The following is a 25,016-nucleotide window of genomic DNA, read 5'->3' as shown; positions in this document are numbered from 1 at the left end:
ATGTATATTAATGATCTGAAGGGCTGTAACATTTAAAAATTTTAGCAAGGAGCTTATCGTTGCCTAGCCAAGATGAAGGACTGGCATCTCTACTTTTTCCTCAGTTTGGGAAAAGATACTAGTGTGTATGCAACTGCCTATGGGGCATAAGAAAGCATCTCTGTGACCAAGAAAATCGTCAAAATTGAACCTGAAATGTTTGCGCTGTGGGAATCATCTTGAATTGCAACAGGCTGAAAAGAGCACAGGTCTGCTTCCCATCCTGCCAGCCCTGGACAGAAGTCTCCTGGTGAGAGTCGCTTACTCAGGCTTTATTTCAAACACAAGCAACAAGATGGCAACAGTTCAGCTGAGTGAACAGAGAAACCATTCACACTTCCTAGAAACTGGGGGGAAAAAAGGAAATAAAAAGACCTCTCTCTCCTTCACAATGAATGACAGTACTGATTCCAAGCCCCAGGTTTGTTTTTGAGGTGGTTCGGAAGCCACCACCCCACGGGGTCAAGTGTTTATGGCCCCCTCCACACCCCTCGACCCAGGTCTTGCCCAGCCATGCCAAGGGTTGCTCCCTCGCACCCACCCAGGGCCTGCACCCTGCGGGGCCCCACTGCAGACCACCATCCCCATTTGGCAGCACAAAGGACCACAGGTTTCTACACAAGACTGAAGCAGCTGGAAGGGCCCATGCTAACTGAGGGCATTGCTATGTGTTATTCCTCTGCTCTCTGCTGCTGGCCCAGCTACGCACACAAACATTTCATTTTGGGGTGAGAATAAAACATAAATGTTGCTGCCAGCACAGGAACTTACATATACAGCCATGCACATATTTATTCTTGGGTTAAACACTTGTCAGTGGCTCTTTCTAAAACCCCTTATTTTCAAGAGGCCTTATATATTTAACTGGGAGCAAGATTGCTACTCTTAAAAGAAAATAAAAATGAGCATCGTAGGTGTTTCTAATTTAAGAGGGACATGAAGATCAACAAATCTGCACTTCCTCTGGGTTTTAACCATGCTTCTTTTTCAATTGCTTTCATTCTATGGATTTTACACTTTCTCCAGATTTATATAAAATGGAGGAAGAATACAGGAGAATTTGATGCTGCGAGTGAACCCAGATGGGTTTTTGGAAGCCCTGATAGCTGCACAAGTGTGACTGGCAGAGCTGACACCTTTCTGTAGCTTTGCATAGTGCTTCAGAGGCAAAAAAAAAGAAATGAACATAAATTGCCTGTTTCACGGGGATGTTAATCTTAAGCCATACATATAAATGATGCCAAAGACATATTTATAGGATTAAATCCTCCCGTCAGCTAAAGCAGTACAAATCTGGCATAATTCCATGATCTGAAGATCCATAGCTAATTAGCTAAAGTCCCCCAAACCCAAGGAAATTAATACAACCAAATGATATTAAAAACAGAGCACATACTTCCCAAGTAACTCAGGGCTCAGTTCTGCATGCTTCCTCTCACTTGCTGCTCTGGGAGTACCCCAAGCAAAGACAAAAAATCAGTCTCGGGCCAGGAACTTCTAATCCCTGCTTTCAAGGCTGCAAATCCATGCTTACTACTCTGCTACTTTTCACTCCAAATATTACTGTAATGGCGTTTGTTTGGGTTTTTTAATTTAAAAAAATGATTTTTTTTAATTAAAAACCCAAACAAATCCAAAAAAACAGCTCATCCGTCTTACGAGCTTTTGGTACTAATCTGATACCTTTGCAGATATTGATAATCTCTTTGCTTGTATTTAGGCATCCTACCTATGAAACTGCAGCCAATAAAGTTATTTTGCCTTTTCATGCTTGTTACCAGTTGAAACCTTTCCACTTTGGTAGGAGCAGCTGTAGTACGTAGCTATCCACAAAGCCAGGTAATTAAGTAGCAGCTTTTCTTCACTGCTTTGGAAATTCTCCTGTTGTTATGTTATTCTTTCAGCTGGAGACAATAGTAGCAAATATAAGGAAAAAAAATATTTTTTTATTTACAACAAGCATAACAGGATCATCACCTTTCCAAACAAATGTGCTTCCCCCAGTGTTCAGTCCCAAACTGTAAGGGCTTTTACAGTGAAGCAGCAAAGCCCCTGCATGCTATTAAGCACATGTGAGAGAGAGAGATGTGCTCATGTGCCATGATAAATTACTACCACTAGGACTTAATCAGGAGTGTAAGCACCCTCTTGGGCTAGGCCAAAGCCCCTCATTATGTTGTGCTGTGACTATAATGGACTGATTATTAAAATCCTTCTATTGAGAGTGATCATTAGAGGAATATGATAAAGTATTTGATTAAGAGTAAGTCCAACTAAGACATACTTTACTGACTCACTACCAGGCAGCAGAAAAGAGCAATTTTCAATACCTTGCATGTGAATTTAAAACCCCAAATTTTTCCTGATGAATTTTGTTGTGTGGGATTATAGATCCTGCCTTGCCCTCCTTATCTCCTTTTTTTTAATTTATTTTTTTGGCAGGTCACTTAAAGCATCTATTTCTGTTCATTTATTCTAACTTTATTTTGTTTTATCTATTGTTTAATTGAGCAATTTCAATACTCTGATTCTATATAAGACTTTTCCCTTAGTCAGGAACAGCAGTCTGTAATAAAAGCAATCAAGGCAGTTCATTCCGACAAATGTATGTCAGAAAAAGACTGCTGTGACTTTGAAATATTGAAAGTGACTGATAACATAATGTGCAAAGCAGAATAAATGCATACAAATGGAAGTTTTAGCTGAGCAGTCAAAGTATGAACTAAATACAGTGTCAGAGCTCTCTACTGAAAGCTCTGCGTGCAGGTGGTTACAATGGCAAATTACTAAATGCACTTTGCAAAAGTGTTTTATGAATATAGTGGCACGCAGTTTTTCCTCGGCCATATAATCCTTTTTTCTGCTTGCACTTAGTCATAAAGCAGAATGAAGCCATGCTTATGTACAAAACCTGGGTCTGGAAAGCCACTTGGTTTTTATTGAAGTTATCAGAGCTGTGATGGCTTGGATCAGGGCCCTGCTTTATTTTGGGCTAACCTCACCTGATTGGTACTAAAGCAGCATATAAAACACATTGTGCAAGCAAGAGTCCCAGAGATATCCAGCTGATTCATGTTAGCAAATGCTTCTATCTGTTTTGATCCCTCAAAAAAACTACAGCGCCAAGGTGAGCTTTTTTGGGATCCCATTCTGAACCACGATCATGCTAGAGATTAGGTCTGTGAAATATTTCAAGGAAAATTTGGATCCGACTGACTCCGTAATGCCCGCAGCAGCAGGACAGCTGGATAAGCGCTCCTGGTGCCTACGTGCCCACTTCCCATGACTCCCACTTACTGTTTACCCCCTGTCAGACGAAAATGTTGACACAAGCCTCTTTGCAGCTTACTGCCTTGGTTTTCTTGCCACCACCACCTAATCTTCAGGATTAGGACAGAGTTCCTTGAAATGTCATGATCCCTCATCTACAGAGCATTATTTCCTCAAGGCTATTGAGGTCCCATACATTGAGTAAAGGCTTTCCCACTCCATCTTTACCTTTCAATGAATCCACTCCTCTCTAACCACCGTGCTCAGACACACTGGTGGCCCTGCTGGGGACACTGTCTGACTTCTCCTCCCAGTTTCCACCTGATTGCAACCTACCTCACGTGCTTGCTCTGAGACACAGCAGAAAGCTTCTCTGGGTGGTTTCCTTAAATTTCTTGCTTTGCTAGTCTCCTCCCTGCATGGAGCTGAGCACTAAGGAAGGCTCCATCTATTCACGCCCCCATAACCATTCACAAGCACCCAGCTCCTCCCTCTCCTCAGTGCCTCTCCTCTCACTCCCTCTGTCCCTGCAACCAGCTTTCTTCTTCCTTACATCCTGTTTCAGCAAGGGAAGACAGCTCTGCTACAAACCCTGCTACTGCTCCATGTCCTGGGGACCTTCCATGTACTCTTTTTCTTTCTCTATCTTCGAACTTGACCGAAGTCATCAAGCAAGGCTACCATCTTCCTTCACACGATCAAGGATGGGTGACAAATAGCAGATAGGTGCTTTATGGCACGGGAAATCTCTGCAGGCTGAGGCAGGCCCTGATGCAGCAGCTCCCTGGATGAAAGCAAAATTCTTAGCTCAGGTATGGATAAATCCCCCCAGTTGTCATACCATCAAGTTCACTACTTACCAGAGCATATTTTGGCTTTGAAAACAACCTTTATTTTCAAGCAAAAGCCTTTCATTTTTATCTGGAAAACAGCAGCAGCTGAAGACCAGCTCTATGGTCCAGCTAAAGGTTAATTACCTTTTAAGCCAACAAAATGGGTTAGGCAAGATCTATTATTCTCTCTGTTTTGCTACTCTTGCTCATTTTAACTGAAATAGGTTGACCAGTGTGTTTTAAGCAACCGAGGTCAAGAGGCAGGAACATTTGGCAGGTAGTGCTGGCATGCGGGAGGCGAGCTAAACCCTTATTTGTGGTTATTACAGTTCTGGATGAATCCTTCCTATCTGCAGGGAAAGCTCTGCACTCGCTTTCCACCCCACTAAAAGCAATGCTGCTGCCCAAGTGAGTTGGAGTGAGTAGTTAAACCCGCTCCCTCTTGAGACTCATGCACAGAAATGTAAGAGAAGGTAGCCAGAAATCAAAAAACATACTACAAGAAAGTGTGCATTAACTGTAAACTTAATATCTTCTTTAGAAATTCATAAAAAGGCAAGTTTCTGGAGGGAAGCCACTTGCTGAGACTTCTTTTAGCTTTACTGTCACCAGATTTATAACCAAGCAGATTCAAATTCTGCAGCCATGCACTTACTCACTCTATAAAACTTTAAAACACATGAACAACTCAGCTTACAAGAAATGTTGCTTCCATATAGCGTTCCACTGACTGTACTGCACACACGTCACTGGGTAATATCTGGCCATTTTACACGCCAAGTCTGAGATGCCTAAGGCTAGAGAAGTGGATAGAAAGTACTAAGAAATAGCTTGCAGAGTGTTATCTACTGGAATTTAACACATTACAATTAGACTGTTTTCTTTGGGGTGGCGCATAGGTAATGATGTGGAATTAATATGCATAACCAGCTTACCTAGCTTGCCTTTCTGAAACTTTAAATGCAGTGCCCTTTCTGAAAGGGAGCACTGATTAGGAAGAAGAAAAGGCTTGAAGCTGTCTTTTTCATGGCACCTCTTTTCCAACACAAGCAACTCCTTCACCGCAGCATTATTTGGATGCAGAGGTGCCTTCCCATGATGAAGTCAGCAGGCAGCTCTCTGATTCTCATAGCTTTATGCTGTGCAAAGGCAAGGAGATCTAATGTCTTTCCCTTGCATTTTTCTTTCTCATGTTTCATCTCAGTGCTGCTACTTCAGGATCCTTTACCTTACCCCATCAATTAATATTATGGTATATTTAAAAAGCTCACTAATCTGCTCACTGCCTTTGTATGTTTTCATTAATTAATTTTCCATTATGTGCATGTTATAAACTTCAAACCTGCTGCAGAATCTTTTAACCTGCCCCATCAGTTAACGTTATAGCATATTAAAAAGTTGCTAAAGTCTGTGTTCCTGTAGGCATCTCCATCTCTTTCAACTCCTAATCACGACTCTACTGTGAAACCTGCGAGCACCAGATGCACACCATCAAGAATCAACAAAACCATTGCTCTTGCAATATGATGTATGAGAGCCACAACTTCTCTGCAGTCCTTCAGCTATAGCAAGTGAAATGCAAATGGATGATAAAGCCAGGAAACACTTCTGATGACCGTGCAGGAATCTTCAAAACCTGCAGCTCTGCATCAGGCAGTTTGTGGAGCTGGATGCAAAGTGACAACACTGGATCATCTGGTGCATGGGGAAACCTATTAGCAATGTGCTCATACAGGATTGCAGAAAACTGTACGCTTGATCAGATGGTCACGGGCTTGGTAGACAAAAGAAGAGAGCACAGCGGGGCGGTCAGCTGGCAGAGCAGCACTTCCACCAGGTGAGTTTCCCAGCACGAAGGCCACTTGTGTATCTGGGAGGACTTGGGTCACGAGAAAGGAAGGTGGACGTGTTTTGAGACCTAGGGCCTGATGCAATTCCCAGTTTCACTCCTATGAGTCTAACGTAGACAACAAAAACTAAGGATAGACTGTGTTATTTTGGATAGCCAAGAACTATTACACTGGTGCGTTACTACAGGCTTTGGGTTTTTTTTAAGTTTCCTTGTTATCTGGGAAACTGTCTTGCTATTATGTGCTACTCTGAAGTTAAGGCTTTTTTTAACAGTGACTGTACATGAATCAAGACTGGGCTCTCATGTCAGATTGCTCAGGAATCTGGAACTAATTCTGATTCTTTCTCCTCTCACTAGTGTAATTTTGGTTGTGACATGATCTAAGGGCAAGCTCTAAGAATTAAAGGTTTCTATTTAAATTCAGGAGTTTGCTTCATGTCCAATAATTCTCCCAATGTGCGAAGTTTTCTAATTTTCTGGAATAATACGAAAGAAGTTCTTTGGAGGAGGATTTTACTGGTTTCTCTCCTGTTATAATGTTATATATAGGGCTCAGAACAGTATTTCAATTCTAAGCAAATAATGTAGGCAAAGCAAAGCTGAGCTCTTACAAAGGCATCCGCTGTTCTTCAGATGATGACTGTATTTAATAATGAAAAATCCAATTAGATCATTATGGTCACCCCTCTGCAGGGTGAGGATGTAATCCAAAACTCTTCTTTTCCCCAAGCTGGTAAAAGATAAATCAGCGAGTAAGGAACACTCTCTTGTGTTTTCATTTAAAAAAAAAAAAAAAAAAAGAAGATGGGGGGACCTCCTCAAAGGAAGGGATACATAGTCCCAAGGGCTCAGAAAAAGAAATCAAGGTAGTTAGGAAGGAAGTAATTTTCCTTGTGCTGGACTCCTTGGACATTAGTGACCTCCAAGACACAGAATGAAAATCTAAGGAGAGAGAATTAACAGCGAGGAGACAGGAAGAACACAAATTTATGACTCAGGGCAGGAACTTTCTAAAACTCAGGGTTTTACTGATGAGATAAAAAGAGGACAAGAGAAAATCCATGCCATTTATTTAAAGCATAACCATAATGATTTAGTAAGGGGGAATCTGAAATGCAACACTTGTCTCCAAGGTTTTGGACATTTGAAACTGCAACACTTGCTGCCAGTGAGTTGTCTTTAGACTTGCTATGGGGCAATCGTTGCAAGTCTTAGTTTCTTTTTTTCCTCAGAGAAGAAAGAAGTGACACAAATTCATTGCGACCTTTTGTGATTTATGCCAAAATCAATCTGAGGATTCTGCAGAAGCTATATGGTAGTTACACCTTCCATACAATACACCATCACATACCCCTCCTCTCAGAGGTACGTGACTGCTGGTGCTTCTTCTGGCACACAGACAACATAGAGTGTCCATAAGCTTGTTGTCAGCCGGGGTCAGTGCTGTTTGGGGAAACACAGCTGATGAGAGCCAAGCAAGAGACCCATGCTGTGGACTCTGAGGGCAATCTTGTCTTTTTTTTTTATTTATTGTCACTGTTTCCACTTATTTAAAAGTGAAATCATTGGGGCAGAATGCACATGGATGCTCTTGGGATATGAAGAAAGCAAAATAACTGTGGCTTGATTTTTCAGAGGTACTGGGTGTTGACAGCTTCTAGTTACTTAAGTGAAAAGGCAGCCACTGGCCTCTGATGAGCATGAAATTAGTCTTTCCTCTCCCTCTGCCTCTAATGTGTTGCATGGCCAAGACTGTAGCGCAGAAAAGGCCAGTGGAGGAAGCAGGGACATGAGTGGGATCTGAACAGTTTGCTGCTGCCCCCTCCTTGACCCCCACCAGAAAGCAGCCACCAGCACAGAGCCTGAGCCATTGCTGCTGCACCATAGGAAGCACAGACATCCTATGACATACTCTGGAAAGAGTTTGCTATTACATTTATACCTCCCAGGGGCACAGGGGAAGTTTTAAAGGTTAGGGTTGAAAAGACTTCTCAACAGGTGTCAAATTTAGTGTCAGCACAAAGTTCCTCACAAACGAAATGACTCTTCAGACTCTCCTAGGAAATTTGGCAGTTCCTATTACTAAAGCCCCTGTCATTACCTTGAAACAAAAAGAGCGGGAGAGAAAACTGACATGCTACCTGGAGGCTACTGGTGCTCAGAAGGTTAAGGCTTAGTGGCAAAGAAAAGGGGACAGCAATCTACCTGAGCGCATTTGCCAGTGCCTAATGGAATGGCCAGACCAAGATCTGCAACACGTGAATGAAGCCATTAGGATACTATGACAGGTCCATCATTCACATGTTACCCAGATTATTTTCTATATTATTTGAGCTATGGCCACACACCTGTTTTCAGAGAGAGCGTTAGGCACAGAGTGGTCACAGGCACAACGTGGGACTCAGCTGGCCACTTTGACACCCCAATACAGCAAAATGCCAATCTTGTTCTGCAGTCAGGCCACTCACTGCTGCTCATGTCTATGTTTTGGCCTAGAAAAGATTTTCTGCATGTGGGGAAGAAGGTCAGCCTCAAAGGCCAGTTTCTTTACAGTGCTTTCAGTTGGTTACCCTTCTCCTTCACAAAGCCATACCTGCACAAAATACTTTCTTGAAGGCATATTGATATTGCACTTTGAGTGGTATAAATTTTCTCATCAAAAACATTTTGTTCATCATGTTGCATTTCCTTGAGTCTGGAAAGAATAATCCTGAACAGGGTTGCATTTTCTGTGGTGTAGCTGGAATCAATTTTTTAAAAGCCCAGGAAATATGCATGGAGTTTCTAAGTGATACGCCTTTTGCCCCACTCTCCCCTAATATTTCATTATACTCAAAGTTGTGTTTGTAAGAATAATTTTGAATTTAAATTGCATCAGTTCAAATATGTGGGAGCACTCACTCTTCTCTCTAAAGGGTACAGGGATCACTTTACACCTGTAAAATTATAAACACAATATGAATCAATGCAGGCAAATGTACCTCAATGGCAGCCCATTCTGTACAATACTTGCTTAATTGCATCAATTTAAAATGAAGTATATATTGATTTATTCATGTTAATTTAGCCATATTCTATTCATGGGAGCAGCACAGTTGTCAGCACTGGCTCCATGTGGTGCTTGGGGCACTGCAGTTTGTGTATCTCTTCAGCACAGTGTGTACCAGATAACCAGCTGGTTACCAGCTGCAGTCCCATATCCCAAACACAGGTACACGGCCACCAGGACCATCACCGTGGCTTTGGTTCTCACAGGGTTCTCGGTTGTTTCAGACTTCTTTTTAGCACCTTGCAAACTGATTGTGGTATAAAGGGCCACACCATCACTTAAGGGGGGAAATGTTTTTTTTGCAAGGTCCTGGATGGATTTTGCTGGCTTCTCAGCATTTCAAACTGCTGGCAGGTTTGATGTTTTTCTCAAGCAGCCTGACGAGTAAACTCCCATAGGGACTGGAATACTTCACAGTGCAGGTGAATATCATTGCAGTCCACAAAGACCACAGTATTCTGCATGTGTTAATCCCCCGCAGGAAAACATAACAGACATCCCAAATACAGAGTGTTTTTGGAAATCCCAAATGCCTAAACTTAACCGCAGTGTTATCTTTACTGCAACTGATGCCCTGCAGCATTGGAGAGAAGGGGTGGGTGTTTGCACCTCTCTATCTCTTTTCTTCTTTCTCTGGGAGTCACCTGAGTGTTCAGAAAAGGTAATGAAAAGCCTTAAACTCATGCCCGTGCTTCCTGCGTTGAGACCAAAATCTCCTGTAAGCTTGCCAGACCTTTTACAGCTGCACCCTAGGGATTTAACACTGTGCAGCTTATGGGTTTATAGGAAATTTCATAAAAGAGAACCCCTGTATTTCCACATAAATATATTTATTTGGGGAAAGATCAAGAAATGTCAATATATTTCAAACTAGTTCCCTACTGCATTAAAGAACGTGAAATATTCATGTGAACATTTGCTAATCCTACCCAGTGAAAACTATATCCCTCTCTTTTTAGCATGCAGGCTGCAGCAGCTGAAGGTTGCTCAGCCTTTTCATTAGGAAGAAAAGTAAGGATGATTTGTGAAAACTACATGGAAGTAATCATAAGGAACAGTACTGAAGGGTTTTTAGAACAAAACCTTGTAAGCTACCTTGTAAGCACGCTTTCTCTTTCATGTGTTTGCTCCTTATGTGGTGTTTCACAGCTTCAAACTGTAAACCTATATTTATGGACATAATTAGAAGTGCAATATAATAAGCTTTCACAATACAGAAATAAAAAACAAGGGACAGCACGCACATTTTCAGAATATATATCTCAGGCTCTCCAAATTCTCCTGTAGGTAGCATCACTCCAAGCAATTTCCAATTTCTTTGTTTAACCATAAGTCTTGATAATGGAACGAGCTACTTTCTCATCAGTGCTAAGTTTTGTGCATCCATCCAGACCCTCCTGTGACGCAGTATCTCACAAATATTTCCTTTCTTCATCTACCTGAACTCTGATAACTATAGCAGGAAATGGAAAATGAGGAAATCTGATCGTCTATGATCCCTGATTCCACCAGGGAAAAACATTTGACCTTGGGAATTAGCTTAAGACTCCTTATCCTATGGATTCGCTAAGCATTAAATGGAAATGGCATTTACTTTCCACTGAGAGATGCTAATATTTAAATATCGCTTCAAAGATCCTTAGATAAAAAGAGCTATATATGTGCAAATTTTTATCCTTCGTTCTGCTTTCCTACACCTTCAAGATATAATAATACACTAAAATGCTGAAATTTTGTTACAAAATAAAATTGCACTTGGAAATGTCAGGCCTGCACAGACCAATGATCCAGAAGTCACTACAGGCAGTGTATCAGGAGAAGATGTAACCTAGACTCTCCAGGTACCAAATACTGTGACAAGAAGATAACAACTTACCATAACCAGCCACAACCACTTCCCCCATGTGCTGAGGACTATAACAAGTATATGAATGATGTCAGAAGCAGTCCCTAAGGGGTGGTTTAGATACACCCACCTTGACTTGGAGAGCAGTCGTGGTGGGGATGAAGAATGCTCATCTATGTGGGCACAAGCCATGCCATGCCACTCGGCACACTCATTGTATGTAGTAATAAACACACAGTCTATGGAAGTCCCCTATGGCTTCAAATTTTTGTACTCAAGCTCACATGGGTAATGCTCTGAAGAGGATGACTTAACACCTTGACTAGCAGCTGAGACATCTATCATCTGCAAGCATTTCTTAGATTACAGGAAGAAATTTTGCTCCTTTGTTTTGTGTGGAGACCCCAAACACTACAAAGCCAGAGATTTTTAGCAAAGCCAGCCTGGTCATGGCTGGAGTATTAAAGTATCCAGTAAATAATTGTCTATATTGATGTATATAAAGCATATATGTATTTTTCATTGATATTATTTTTTTTAATTGATCCTGTGAACTTTTGTATTATGGTACTGCTGTATCAGCACAAAATTCAGCCAAATTCCTCCCAACATAGAGCATATTCAAAGAACTGAATCCTTCTCTGTTCATGCAGTATATGTGGATAGACGGTGATTCCTCTAAATCTGCGTATTGACTTCTTTTCCCCCTTACCTCATTTTATGGACTGAAGGCAAAGGCAATAGCCTGAATGAAGCGTATTTGTATGACAAAATGGTTCACGTTCGTTATGGCAACCACACAAAAGAAATTCCATCACAGCAACTGTAAAATTTTGTTACACGCATCTAACACAAGCCATTAGAAACCAGATTGAGAGAAGAGGTTCAGAATGAAAAGAGCCATGAGATCAGCCCACATCTTCTCCTAAAAGTCAGACTGCAGATATTACACTTTTAAATTGTTTGATTGTTTTTCACATCTCACACACATCCTGATCTAGGAATCAATACTAGAGTGAAGCACAAATACTGCAGAGGCACAATACATACAACTAATTTAGTACTTCTGATCCCAATAGCAACACAGTACCAGAAGCATCTCTAGAGACCTCACTTTTGTAGCCCAAGAGATCGATTAGTATTGGGATAAGCATCTAAGCTTTTGGGTGCTAATAGGGTTCTTTTCACTGAAACATCAAATGTTCTTGTTCATCCCCTTCAGTTTTCCCATCAGTGTCCAAGTTTACGTTTTTCTCTTTAAGAAAAGGCTTCTGTAGCAGGAAGGTTGAGTTATGCTGTCCCTCTATAACAAATGAATCAACTCTTTCCTCATTTTCCTGCTAATGAATTCAGCCTATCTCATTAATGTTTTTCAAGAGAAACAAGAACAATTCAAAAAAGAGAAACACGAAGTGTTTTTAAAGCAGTTTCTAGAAAAGTGAATAATCCTATGTCTCTGAGGAAATGAATGCCTATGTAAGAAATGAACTGCAAGCACAAGATGTTTTCCCTTCACAGAAAATTAAATTGAAAGAAGGGTTCAGAGCTGAGAGTCACCTTCCCTTAGGACCTGCTCCTCCTTCTGCAAACACTTACCTTTGTGAGAAAACGTCTCGGTAGGGGCTGCCATGCTGCAGTGCAATCCCATATCCTCTGTCCGCAACAGTGTTCCCGACTGTGTAAAAAGAGCATTCTGCGTCGTTGATGGCCACGTACTCCAGTACTGCTGCGTCCCATACAAAGGCGTAGTTCCCATATTTCACCTGTGGTAAAAAGAGGAATAGCTCAGACTATGTACTGTCAAGTCCATATGTACTGTCAAGTCCAAAAGGAAGTTAGTGCACGTAAAATGTGGGAGTTTCGACACAGTCTGTTCTTTAAAGAAAGTGAAGTTTGGGTGGTCAACAGCTGCCAGCACAAAATGTGCACTGTGACTGGTGCCACGTGGAGCTTTGGCTGAGCACCTCAGCAGAAATGGAAGAAATGCAATCTGAGAACAATTTACCATTGGTGAAACAGTGCCATGCAGGAAACCTCTACTGTCCCTCTCAGGGAACAAAGGAAGCATCAGGCTCCCTCCATCAATGCTAAGTTCCACCTCAAATCCCCCACTAAATTTTGTTTTTCAGCTGTAAAAGCAATCATTTATAGGGAAGGTATTCACAGTGGGAGAAGCTGGGAGGGCAGGTATGGCTATCCAGATGGAAGACCATGATTCAACATGGTCCACATTTCAGTCATGCTTCAGGTTGCTGTCGATGCCATGAACACCCATTTGTCTTTTGGGCTCTGCACATAACTGTGGGCAAGATCATGCCAACTAGATTTTTTGGGATTATTTTTCTTAGCTTGAAGGATTGGCTTCCGTAGAGCAAGATCATGTAGTGCACTTCAACTGTTTGACTAAGATAAATCCAAAACCAACTCATTATATTTAAAAGCTTTGAAATTAACATTTTAATATCCATTCACATTTGAAACAAATCCAGAATTTTCTTTTTATTTCAGTATATGGGATTTATACAAAATTTCAGCATTTATTCAGAAGTAAGATTTAAAAACCAAAAACTGAGTCTAAACAAATCCTTCCCTATTTCAGTGAACTTCTACTTTCCAGTCAAATCATGTTTTCCTGAAAAAAAAATAATCTCTTGCTGCTCTGCTGGATCATTTACCAGTTTTCTGTCTCGTTGGTCTCTCTGTCAGACCTCAAAAACCGCATTGCTTCTTTCCTGACCCTCTGCTTGGCTTCACTCAGCGCTTTCCCAATGCTGTATTAGCCAAGTAAGCTGCAAAACCAGGCTGAACCCATTGACTTTGTACATCTAATGGGAATAAATATGTGACAGCTAAGTGAGAAGTAAACAGACACAAAAAGGCCATCTGGGGCCAGGCGATCCAGCGAGAATTCAAAACCAAGTCAGCATATCAAAATAAGCAATGTCAGTACATCATTTAGATTAGGCTTTGACAATGTAGATTATGTTTTTAAAGACTGTTTACATATAAAAGTTACTGAAGCAAGCCACACCGGCTGCTTGCTCACAAGATGTAGTGCACAAGGAACGATTGCATTTGGGACACATTCCTTTTCATGCATAATCAATCTGAATTAGACACTGCAGGCCTGGAAAGGGAATATTTCCTATTTCCATTCAAGGTACGGGGAGGAATTGTGAAGATTTTAGAGCAGAAGGGAGCCATATCATCTGTGGATTGTGCGTGATTGGCACAATAAAGAAAATTCTCTTCAAAATACACACACACACACATACACACACACACAAAAATTCAGGACTGAGTCAGTTTTAATCTTCAGGCTCCGAAAATGGTCAAAAATAGGTTTTCTTCTTGCTTCTCAGTGGAGGTTTAGGTCTATCTAAACAGCCAGGGAATAGGGATAGAAGTGAACTCGCTGTTAACAAACAATGCAACTTGTAAAGCTTGTTTTACAGGCACTGCAATTCACAGAGCTCTTCCTAGCTTGGGTTATTCTGATCTTCCTACAGGCACCACTTGGCTAAGAAGCAGATAGCATGACTGAGAAAAAAGCCCTTCCTAGGAGCATTTAAAAGGATAATGACTCAGCCTGAAAAAGGACCATGATGTGCAGACAGCAAGGGAGGGAAATAGGAGACTAAAGCAGAAGATCAGAAGGGGAGAAATGAATCCTGAAAAGGATCAGATTGACTTTCCAAACAAAGGAATTAAGGTAAAGCGGGGTTCAAAGGACGAGTAATTTTACACGTGGGGAGATAAACTTTGAGGTGATGGCAAGAGCAGAAGGTTATGTTTTGACACTCGCTTTTGTCCTAACCCACCCTTTTAACGTCCCAGAACACTGAATTCACCTAAGTGCTTGTAAAGAGACTTATCAGTTGCTCAGCTGGTCAGGAAAAAAATCTCTTGATTTGGCTGCCTTGCTGTAAAACAACTCGCAGTAAGAATATATAAAAGTGGTAAGAGCACTTACTGTCAATATTATCTATGACGAAGTGGTATATACAAGATCCTTAGAGCAGACCTGATAGTATCACAGTTCGGGTTCCCACAAAGATATTACTTTTCAGAGATAAGATCACAGTGAGCCTCAGTTAAGGCACGCTGGGCAGGAAAGAGATTGAAGAGCCAGAAGGGATCATCCCAGCCATTTACCTTCAACACATGATTGCTCCATGCAATAAAACGTGTCCTTTTTAGCATTTTTGCCCTATCCATTTACAAATCTAGGGAATTCAAATCCATGGAGCAAACGTAAGCTGCAATTGTCATACTGGCAATCACTCTATGCAACTACTCCTCAGCCTAACAGTTTTACTGCTGTTCAACATATTTATTTTTACTACTATTTTTAAAATAGCTTTCTGGTGTCATTCCTAGTTATTTTTACTTTTGCAGTTCTAAGTACTTTCACTTTGGGGCTGATATATTACTGATGAATCTTTCTGTTATTTAACTGAGCTGGATATGGCTTTTTTTAATCTTTCCTTGCAAATCTATCAGTTCAGTCCTGCCATTAGCCGTGACATCACTTCTGACCTGTCTCCAATTCTTAATTTTCATATATGAGAAAAACACCTGCCTTGCTAAGAGAGAATCCATTATCTGGCAGCTCAGGAGGCATACGATTCCCTTCTTACCATACCTTTCTTCTGAGACTCATAGTCTAAACCACCTGCCTGTGGGTCTTTCACACAGCTTAAAACTGGTTTTAGCCTAAAAATCTAAGAACAAAATTTTGCTAGAGTATAGCACATCTGGAACACTGCTGATGTTTTACAGGTTTGCACCTACAAATAAGGGGTAGCTATGCCATGAAAAGGGGGGAATGATGCTCTGTGTGAAAGGAGAAGAGAATTTCTGAACAAAATGTCAATTAAAGACCTATATCCTTCTCTCTCTCTCCCTTTTACTGTGAGAAGCACATAGTCTGTAGCTTTCCAATAGCTGAAAGCTGAAGGCTTCCACTTTGGGCCTCAAAATGAACAGCAAAAATTCCAGCACTGCATTATAAGAAAACGTTAAGGAGCTTACAGTCAATTATGGTGGCTAAAGAAAAGCAAGATCTCCTTGGAACAAGAAACGCTTCTTTGTAACATCTATAACTCACTACTCGCAGAAGATCTGCATCCCTGATTCAACATTTTCGCATCATTATATTGGCATTTTGTGTTGAGGTAATAACATTTCAGGATGGTGGTGAATCTGGATGCTGTTCACACACGGCTGCGCAGCCCAGGAACGCCAGGGAAGCGTTTGCAGGAGGGTGACATGTTATTATTCAGCAGCAACCCCACCTTTCCAGTCCACCGAGGCACAGGGAATTGAAACTTCAGTCTCCCTCCCAGTGGCATCCTGCCTGTCAGTATGGCAGAGGCTAAAGGGATTTTTTGAGTATCTGATGACTAATGCCATAGGAAAAAAAAACCAAACCAGGCAAATTTGAACCTGCTTGTTGTTCATCAGGGTATTTTGAACTGATGCGCTACACTGGTTGTTAAACGAAACTGAGAGGAATGGTACTGGAAAAAAATGCTTGACTTGACTTCACGGTTTTGTGAGCAATTCCAAAGGAGTTACTGTAAAAAGAGTTGTTACACAGAATAGGAGCCATCAGCATATAGATGGCAAAACTATTTCTATGAGGCTGTTATATTTCTATTTTCTGTCACTGCATATTTATGAGATTCTTATTTGCTGAAGCACTGTCTGCAGATATTAGTTAAAATTTATCCCTGATGACTCCACCAAAATCCAGCTGAGTTATACGAGGAAAGCATTTAAAGCCATTACACTGTTGCATATGCACATATTTTATGCAACACGGATGCGGATAGTATTTCTCCTTACAGCTAACCCGTGCATGCAGAGTAGGCTGAATAATGTATTTGTGTACAACTCCAACATTCTAAAAACCACATTTCTAGGTCTAAAAACCTATACATTTCAGAAAAAATAATTGTAAGTAAACAACAACCACCTACTGCAATTTTTCATACTTGAATTCTCAGACAATATCCTTGCTGTATTTTAAATTCCTCTTTAAAAGAAACACAAAGAATCCTCCTGAAAGAAAAAATGTACCCAATAGGCTGCATGTTAAACAGTACTGGCAGTTATTTTCCAGCAGATTTCTTTTAAATATTTCACCATACATAAAATGTGCTACCGATCATAAAAACAACATAACTTTTAAGGCTAGGGAAATCTTAAGTTTCAAATGATTAAAATGATATTAATTTCCTGGAAGAAAATATGAAAATTATTAGATAATGCTGATGAAGCACGTTTTCTGAATACACTGTGCCTACACACTGGTGCACAGTGGTGATGTTTTTTCTACTCATTTCCATTAGGAGTCAGGCTTCACCCTTCCCCTCTGACTGCTGTACACCTTTCTCTGTCTATGAATGTCAGTCCTATTTTAGCCAAGAACACAAGAACAGAAACAGAGTCTTCCTCATATCAGCAGCGTCTCCAGCTCTGACCTAAAACCAATCAAGGGCACTGATTAATTGCTCTGTACGGTGCTTTGAGGGTCGTGCTCTGCAGTAGGGACCTGAGTACGGGCAGAATACAAATCTGACTGACAGCTCTCTGTGGTGCATGACGGGAGCTGGATTCCCAGGGTGGTGTTAGAGCACAGAATAAACATTCCTATATACATAAAACTCTATTCAGTCATCAAGGCAAGAAGCTAATTAAATAATAATAATAAACCTTTAGGATGTAATTTTGCAGGGTCTATAGAAAACTATATAAATTCAAAGGGTACTATTTGACAAACACTGAAACTTATTCTTTGTACCTATTCAAACAGAAAAGTGTGGAATCATTTCTAAGAGCGTTATTGAGCCAGTGCCCAGGAGTGAACAGCAGGAGGAAATGAAACACCAGGGAGCTGAGAGGAAGAAAGAAGAGGTTCAAAATCCCAGCCTCATCCTCTCTTCAGTATGAAGTTTATCTTTCATTACATTGTCAGATCAGCTTCAATGGCATGTCTATTTGCTCCAGATAAAACTTCATCAGTAGAAACACTAATTCCTCATATGCAACCTGCCACCAACTTCTTGAGAAAAGCCTCATGATCACACATTCACTTGTTACACTGGGAAGACCTTGAATAATTAATCCAAAATTAGAAGAATTAGTCAGGTATGAGAGCTCTGTACGGAGAGGGCGCTTTTGTGTTAGAATTTCTCCAGCATTCACTGCATTCACATTTTGCCATTGTAATTAAACACATCTTGTACACTACAAGAAAGAAAATAACTAGCAGAGCAAAACAGAGTGGAGACCAATCAAAGGCACAATTTCTGAGGGCAGTGAGAGAACGGAGCCAGCTGCTTCTCCAGGTAATCACAGCAAAGCACTGAAAAGGCAGCAGATCATGCTGATCGTTGACATGCAGCTGAACCACAGGTTCGTTACAGCTAACATTAATTTCAGATGGAAGAGAAACAGAAGGAGAAAAAACTGAAAAAAATAAATCTCAGCAAAGCAGACCTTTGAAAGGTAAGGAGCCAATTTTTTTATACCAGTTTCTCATTTATTTTATGACAACTTAATGCTGCAGATACTAATGGAAACTATTTTAAGGGTATCACCAGTGAAGGTCATATACTGAAATTATATGAAAGCACTTCAGGTTCTTCAAATGCTTAGATCTGTGGTAGCCAAGTGGTACTCTCAATAATGAGGCAAATGTAACCCAGATGTCACTAAAGTGACTCCCCCCTTCTGATATATTTGTATTTTTGTGGCAGCTAATTCCCAATGAAAGACTATTTAAATGAGGAAGCATACACAGATCAATCCTCTTAATTTGCGTGAAAAAGTAAAATCCTGTGGATTAAAGTATCATGAAGAAGATAAATGTAGGTGAATTTAGAGAAGCTGCATCCCTCTTTAAATTAAATCAGTCCAGTATGGTGCTAACTGAAGGGTTCTTGTCCCCATTCTTTAGAATAGAAGCAGAGTCAATCTAACTGTAATTCTTGGCCAGCATTCCTTATTCAAAGAAATTCTTAGTGAATACCAACTCCAAGGATAGAAAAATCGTCAGAAGTCAAAAAACTACTCATCAAAACCACTCATCATGTGAAAAAGAACTTGCACCACATGAAAATTCTTTGTAAAACTACCAATGTTACTGAAAAATCCTCTGGTAAAAGCTAATTTGAAACAACACAGCTTAATTCTAGAAACTTATTTTAAAGAAACTGATTCAACTTTCAATTTTTATATTCCTTATACAGAAGCTCTGACCATTTTCATAGTGGTAATAGGATTCAGGATGTCCCACTGCTCACACAAAGGAATTTAAGTATCTCCTTTTGAACCATTTTAACCTTCTCCCTTTGAGAAGCAGCTCCTGCCCAGGTTCAATTCAGCCAGCTTGGCATGGTAAATCTAGACAAAGATTGAAGCTCCAAAAGAAGTGCTTCCCAGCTCCTCTTTTTTTCCCCTCTGAAATTACATTGCACAACAATTTAGCATGTTTCTCCTCATTTTGCAGGAGATCAGAAGCATGAACTGCTGGCAACCTCACAAGCTTGGGCTGGGGCTGGAAGGAGCAGCTTCAGATCATAAACCTCAGTGCTTCCACAGCAGTTTGCTTTCATATAGACTTTGGTGGTCTTGAAAGCTATTTCTTTCTCCGGAAAACCTGCATGAAACCATCAACCTTCTTCTTCTCTAGCAGGGAACCTTCCCCTGAAGCACAGCGGTTCATGAGGCTGCAGAAAGAAGCAGACTGAGATTTGTCCCAGCCCCTTCAGGTTTCTACCTTCCAGCCATACCTGGCATCCCTTTTCCCTGAGAGTTCAGTAAGGGCTGCTGTGGGGTGTCTGTAACCGAGTACTTCTGCCAAGCCCTAAGTTCAGGCTGCAGCACAGCCTGGTGCCTTGAAGGTTTTCCAGCAAAGTACTCTGGAAAAGCTCCACAGAGAAATTTCTACCCTATGGTATTTCCAGCAAAAGCAACCTTTTTAAGCCCAAGTAGTCTCCTGCAGGCAGGTCAGTCCCTTCTGACCATGCAGCCCAGGTGGCAGATGCTGCACAAATAAATGTTCCTGTATCCCCAGGTCAGTGCATTATTAACAGCTGTTATTCCCCTAATCACAGAATCTCAGGAGTTGGAAGGGACCTCGTAAGATCATCCAGTCCAACCCCCCTGCCAGAGCAGGATCACCTAGACCAGGTCACACAGGAACACATCCAGGCGGGTTTTGAATGACTCCAGAGAAGGAGACTCCACAACCTCTCTGGGCAGCCTGTTCAGTGCTCTGTCACCCTCACAGTAAAAAAGTTTTTCCTCATGTTCAGATTGAACCTCCTATGCTCCAGTTTGCACCCATTGCCCCTTGTCCTGTCATTTGACATCAGAGAGAAGAGCCTGGCTCCTTCCTCCTGACATTCGCCCTTTACAAATTGATAAACATGAATGAGGTCACCCCTCAGTCTCCTTTTCTCCAAGCTAAAGAGACCCAGCTCCCTCAGCTGCTCCTCATAAGGGAGAAGCTCCACTCCCTCAGTCATCTTTGTGGCCCTGCGCTGGACTCTTTTTCAAGCAACTCCCTGCCCTTCTTGAACTGAGGGGCCCAGATTTGAACACAATATTCCAAATGCGGTCATACCAGGGCAGAGTAGAGGGGAAGGAGAACCTCTCTCGACCTACTCACCACACCCCTTCTGATACACCCCAGGATGCCATTGGCCTGCTCGGCCACAAGGGTTCCTAATGCTACCACACGGCCCCTTGTAACCTGCTTGTCAGGTCTTTGGAGACTCCCCTCCTGAATGCATTTTAATTCTCACAAGAAGGTACTTTGAACCCACAGGAAAGCAAAACCTTACAGATCTGAGCTAAGAAGGTTTTATCTTTCTTCTTTTTGCAGTTTAGGGCCCATGGAAAACATCAGGAGCAATGGGATGAGGAAGACCAGTGCAGCATTTTTTAGTCAGCCCACACTGCCTGGCTTGCTATCACTATGCAAACAACTGAGAAAATAACACAACTTAACAAGTTGTCATATATTGTCCCCATAATTGTCTTAAAAACTAGCTCCTCTCTGCTGCTGCCCACCCCGCAGCAAGCTGCTAGGGGGAGCAGGGTGCCAGGGTAAGAAACACGGAGAACACATCTCCTACAATCCAAAACACTCAGCGTTTCGCAGTCACCAACTAGGAGGTCACATCCTTTGTAGAAAACAGTTAATAGAAAGTATACAGTTACGGTCATTTAAAACACACAGCCTCTGTCAGGCAGAGCAAGACCAGGTAAAGGAGCAGGCATCTGGCTTCTTCATGTACTGGAGTAAATAAAGATGTAAGGATTTTCAAGTTCAGACAGCACCCAAACCAGTGCAATTTATGCATCTGAGCACCTTTCACAACCAACTAAGGATTTTATATGTTTATTGCAACTCCAATTTCAGGTGATAGTTGGGGTTTCGCATCCTTATAGCGTAATACTTATAGCCTTTCCCTTAAAGGGCAGATAACTTAGTTCATCTCTGACTGCAACCTGTGCTGGCATTTTCACTTATCCAAGGCTGTAACATTCATTTCACACACCTTTGTAAATAACAAAGGAGGTGCAAGTCACAGATTCCCATTATATTTTTTTCTAATTCATCCTGACCTGCCCACAGAATAGCTCCAATGCCAGAAATGAGGTTACAGTTGACAGAACTAGGCATAGGACATCTATGTTAAGTCCAATATGGTATGTCTGTTGCTATCTCATTCATGTTAAATTTTAGAAAAAGTTCAATTCACAAGATGTATACAAGAAAGCAGAGGAAATACAATGCCAGGAAAATATATTCTCCTTTGTCTTACGTATGACATATCTATGGAGAGCATATTTTATTGTGGCTGAAGAAGATAAAACCACAATTATATTTTCTTTTGTCTGTTTTGACTTCTTTTTAGCCGTGTTTATTCTTTTGGTCATATTTCAAATTATTTAGAGCCCAATAATAAAAGTTCAATGGGAATCTAAGGCCCAGTACAGGCATCCACATTTGGCAGCTACTAAATAAGTAACGGTCAGTTCAATAGATTTACTCTGTGCCTACATGGGGAACACACTCAGAGCAGAACCTAGGCCTAGCAGTGTTTGAGCTGAATGAACCGAGAGATAAAACACAAACTTGTAAGGGCATAAAATATGGCAGGAACATAATAAAAATAAAAAAATAACTCTACAGATTGAGTATAATATGATAAAGATTAAATCAAAACCACAGTCACATAATGGACATAAAACTTGTCACGAGGTGTTAGAAACACCTCACAGCTTACAAACTTTATAGAGTAGTAATAACTAAAACATACTGAAAGCTGTATAGACTGTGTGCAATATAAATCATGAAAAGATATAATACAATTTGACACAGTATCTGTCAAAAAGTGTACCATGTAAAACTCTATGGGGAATGAAGGAACTCCACCAGGTCTAGGACTGCTATTAGAAAGAAATTAAAAACAAATCCTCTGCAAGGTTCACTGGTATTTTGATGTAATTTGTCTTCATTCAGCTAGGAACGGGTCTGGTTGTTATATAACGTTATGTAAAATAATCCTTGTTCTTATGAGATTTTTCCCTCCATGTTACTCGGTTCATGAGGACTGTAATGCTCAAGTCAGCTTCCAAATTGGTGGATGCAAACACAAACATTGTCTGATCAGACTATGCCGTGAACTACAACATTTGGGACTTCAAGAGAGATTCACACACAACTTCTGTGTAAAGATAAGACTTGAGCAAAATTTTAGCACTTTAGGCCAAAATTTTGATTCTGAAGATACTGCTACTTATAAGCTCCTATTTTTTCTTCATATCAAATTCTGTTTTTGAGCAAGCTGCATCTGTGTGCCTCTCCTCTATAAGAAATGAGCAGACTGGTGTCCTTTCTCACACCGATGAAGACCCATGAACGAGGAGACAGGGTACCAGTGCCTGTTGAAAGGCCCAGTCCATCTGCCTCCCCAGTGCAAACGTGAAGCATCACATAAAACACAACTGTGCCTGGAACTCCTGCCACATGTGAAACAAAATTTAGAGATTATTTCCTTCAGTGTCTCCCAGAGGTCACAAATTCAGACTGCTTTGGACCAAGGTATGTTGCAGTGCCTTGGATCAATTACAAGAAATATGTCCTGGCCATCCATCTCATACAAAGGAAAATTTAGGAACTGCAGCCAGCACTTAGTGGAAGATTGATGAGAGATTTTGAGGTTTCCTTGGAATTTGGATCCCGGTTAGGGACAAGACGCACTAATGGGAAGGTGCTATGTCCTAGATTTGTTTCCTCACAGGTTGAGAATACTTGCTAGAAAGGTATTACAAGGAAATCCTGTCCTGAGGTCACAGTGATGAAACAACTAAAGCTTCTGCTCTTTGAGTGGTGTTATGACCAGAACCGCTTGGTACTTACAGACCTGTATAACACAGCTTCTGATCTGCTGTTTTTTTCAGTACAGATGCATTATATTTTCCACCCATCTTGACACAGTCCCTGGTATTTATATCCCTCCCTCTGTTATATTCAGCAGAGAATGGGGCCTGTTTTATTTCATTATCTAGCTGTTCTGCAAACAGCCACAAACACCAATCAACCCCCATGCAGTGGAAAAGCTTTAGAGCCGGGAATGGTAAATAACCTTCTCCCGCCATGGCAATCCCAGGGCTGCAGTGTGTGTAGTCTATCCAGATAGAGAATTTTACGCAAACAGACAGAAGAATGAAATGTGTTTACAGCCTGGTTAAAATGCTTCTTAAAATACTTCACATGGCACTTTAATCTTCTCCTCCCATAGCTTGGCTATTAAAAAGAAACTGATTTATTGTAGTCACATTTTCAAACCGGACAACTCTGCCACCTATTTCAAATACAAAGAGACATAAACTGCTTGCTGGCAATTTAACAAAAGATAATAAAATGGTGGAAAAAACCACAATTATCATTACTCTTCAGCCTAAGGAAAGAATCTGTCTATGTAACAGAAGAGTTTTAGTTTTATTTTAGTTGACACACTTTAAGAAACCCAGCATACCTTCCTCAATGACATGCTGTTACTTCTAAATTTTTAACTTGATGGCTGGAAAGGTCACTCCCTCTACATTTCTTTCCAAGAAAATAACTCAGAAAACATTTTCTCAGTTGCTTGAATCAGGTCAGAAAAGGCAGCAGCAGGAGGCATTGTAATACATGGTATAGAAAAATGACATTATTTTGTTTGGCTTTCTAAGGATTTTGTTGCATATAAAAGGTGCCAGGCTAATTCCAGAGAGTGAAAGGTCCTTTATTATTCTCATTTGTCACTGTCTATGCAAGTACACCACTGACACATGCCAGTCTTGCAGGTTTGAGTAACAGGAGAGAGGAAAATTGCTTTTCTACATCCATCTGATCCTCTACTCTACTCAGCTGGGACTGTCATGTTGGTGACCCTAACCATGCAAAACCTGCAGGAGCTGAAAGTACCGTATAGGTAATGATTAGAAAAGGTCTCCTGCACACCCACAAAGGAGCTCAGAGAGACAATGTCAGGAGGGAGAGCCCAAATAGTGCTGTGCCAGGCTACTCTCTGGTCCACCCCAGGAACCATCCACAGCCGGTACGCATAGCCACGATGCACAGGAAGAGTCCTGGTTTAGTCCAAACCACTCCTCTCCTAGATTTTAGAGCCCTGCACAGATGTTAGGAAGAATGCTGTGCAAAACTTCTCACTGAATGGGATTTGAAGCCCCCTGAAATATTTAGTGGGAGTGAAAGAGGCGTGTTGCTATTTCACATTGCTCCAGAGGAGGCAGATGAATAAGGCTAAGAGAGAAAACCACCCACAATGGCCACTGATCATGTCCTGACACCAGACCTTAGTGCAGCTCAACAGACTCCACACTGGAGGCTTTCTGCTTACTATAATTGTTCTTTAAAGAAATAACTTCTAACACCCCAACCTCAGGGTTTTCTTGGCATGAGTATGGTTTAAGCCCACAAAAATTAACCATGTATGTTGGCACTCTGCTGGGTAGGACATCAAGTATGTTTGTGTAACAAGTATCCAGTCTGAACCACCAGATCTGCTGTTTCAAACTGGTCCTAGTCTTCCTCTT

General features: G+C 41.1%; 1 protein-coding gene across 1 annotated transcript in view; it reads right to left on the bottom strand.

Moving 5' to 3' along the window:
- Nucleotides 1–12,481: 12,481 nt before the first annotated feature.
- Nucleotides 12,482–25,016, bottom strand: part of LOC104539618 (glutamate receptor ionotropic, delta-2) — a gene marked incomplete at its 5' end in the record, with an annotated part of 62,213 nt that continues 49,678 nt past the window's right edge. Inside the window, one exon of the mRNA XM_010183201.1 lies at nt 12,482–12,652. Within this exon, the coding sequence (XP_010181503.1) occupies nt 12,482–12,652 (171 nt within the window). The remainder of the gene's footprint in view (nt 12,653–25,016) is intronic.

This window comes from Mesitornis unicolor, unplaced genomic scaffold (assembly GCF_000695765.1).
Source record: "Mesitornis unicolor isolate BGI_N332 unplaced genomic scaffold, ASM69576v1 scaffold10654, whole genome shotgun sequence".
NCBI lineage: Eukaryota > Metazoa > Chordata > Aves > Mesitornithiformes > Mesitornithidae > Mesitornis > Mesitornis unicolor.
Note: the sequence above shows the minus strand (reverse complement) of the source record. Positions and strands in the feature narration are given on the sequence as shown.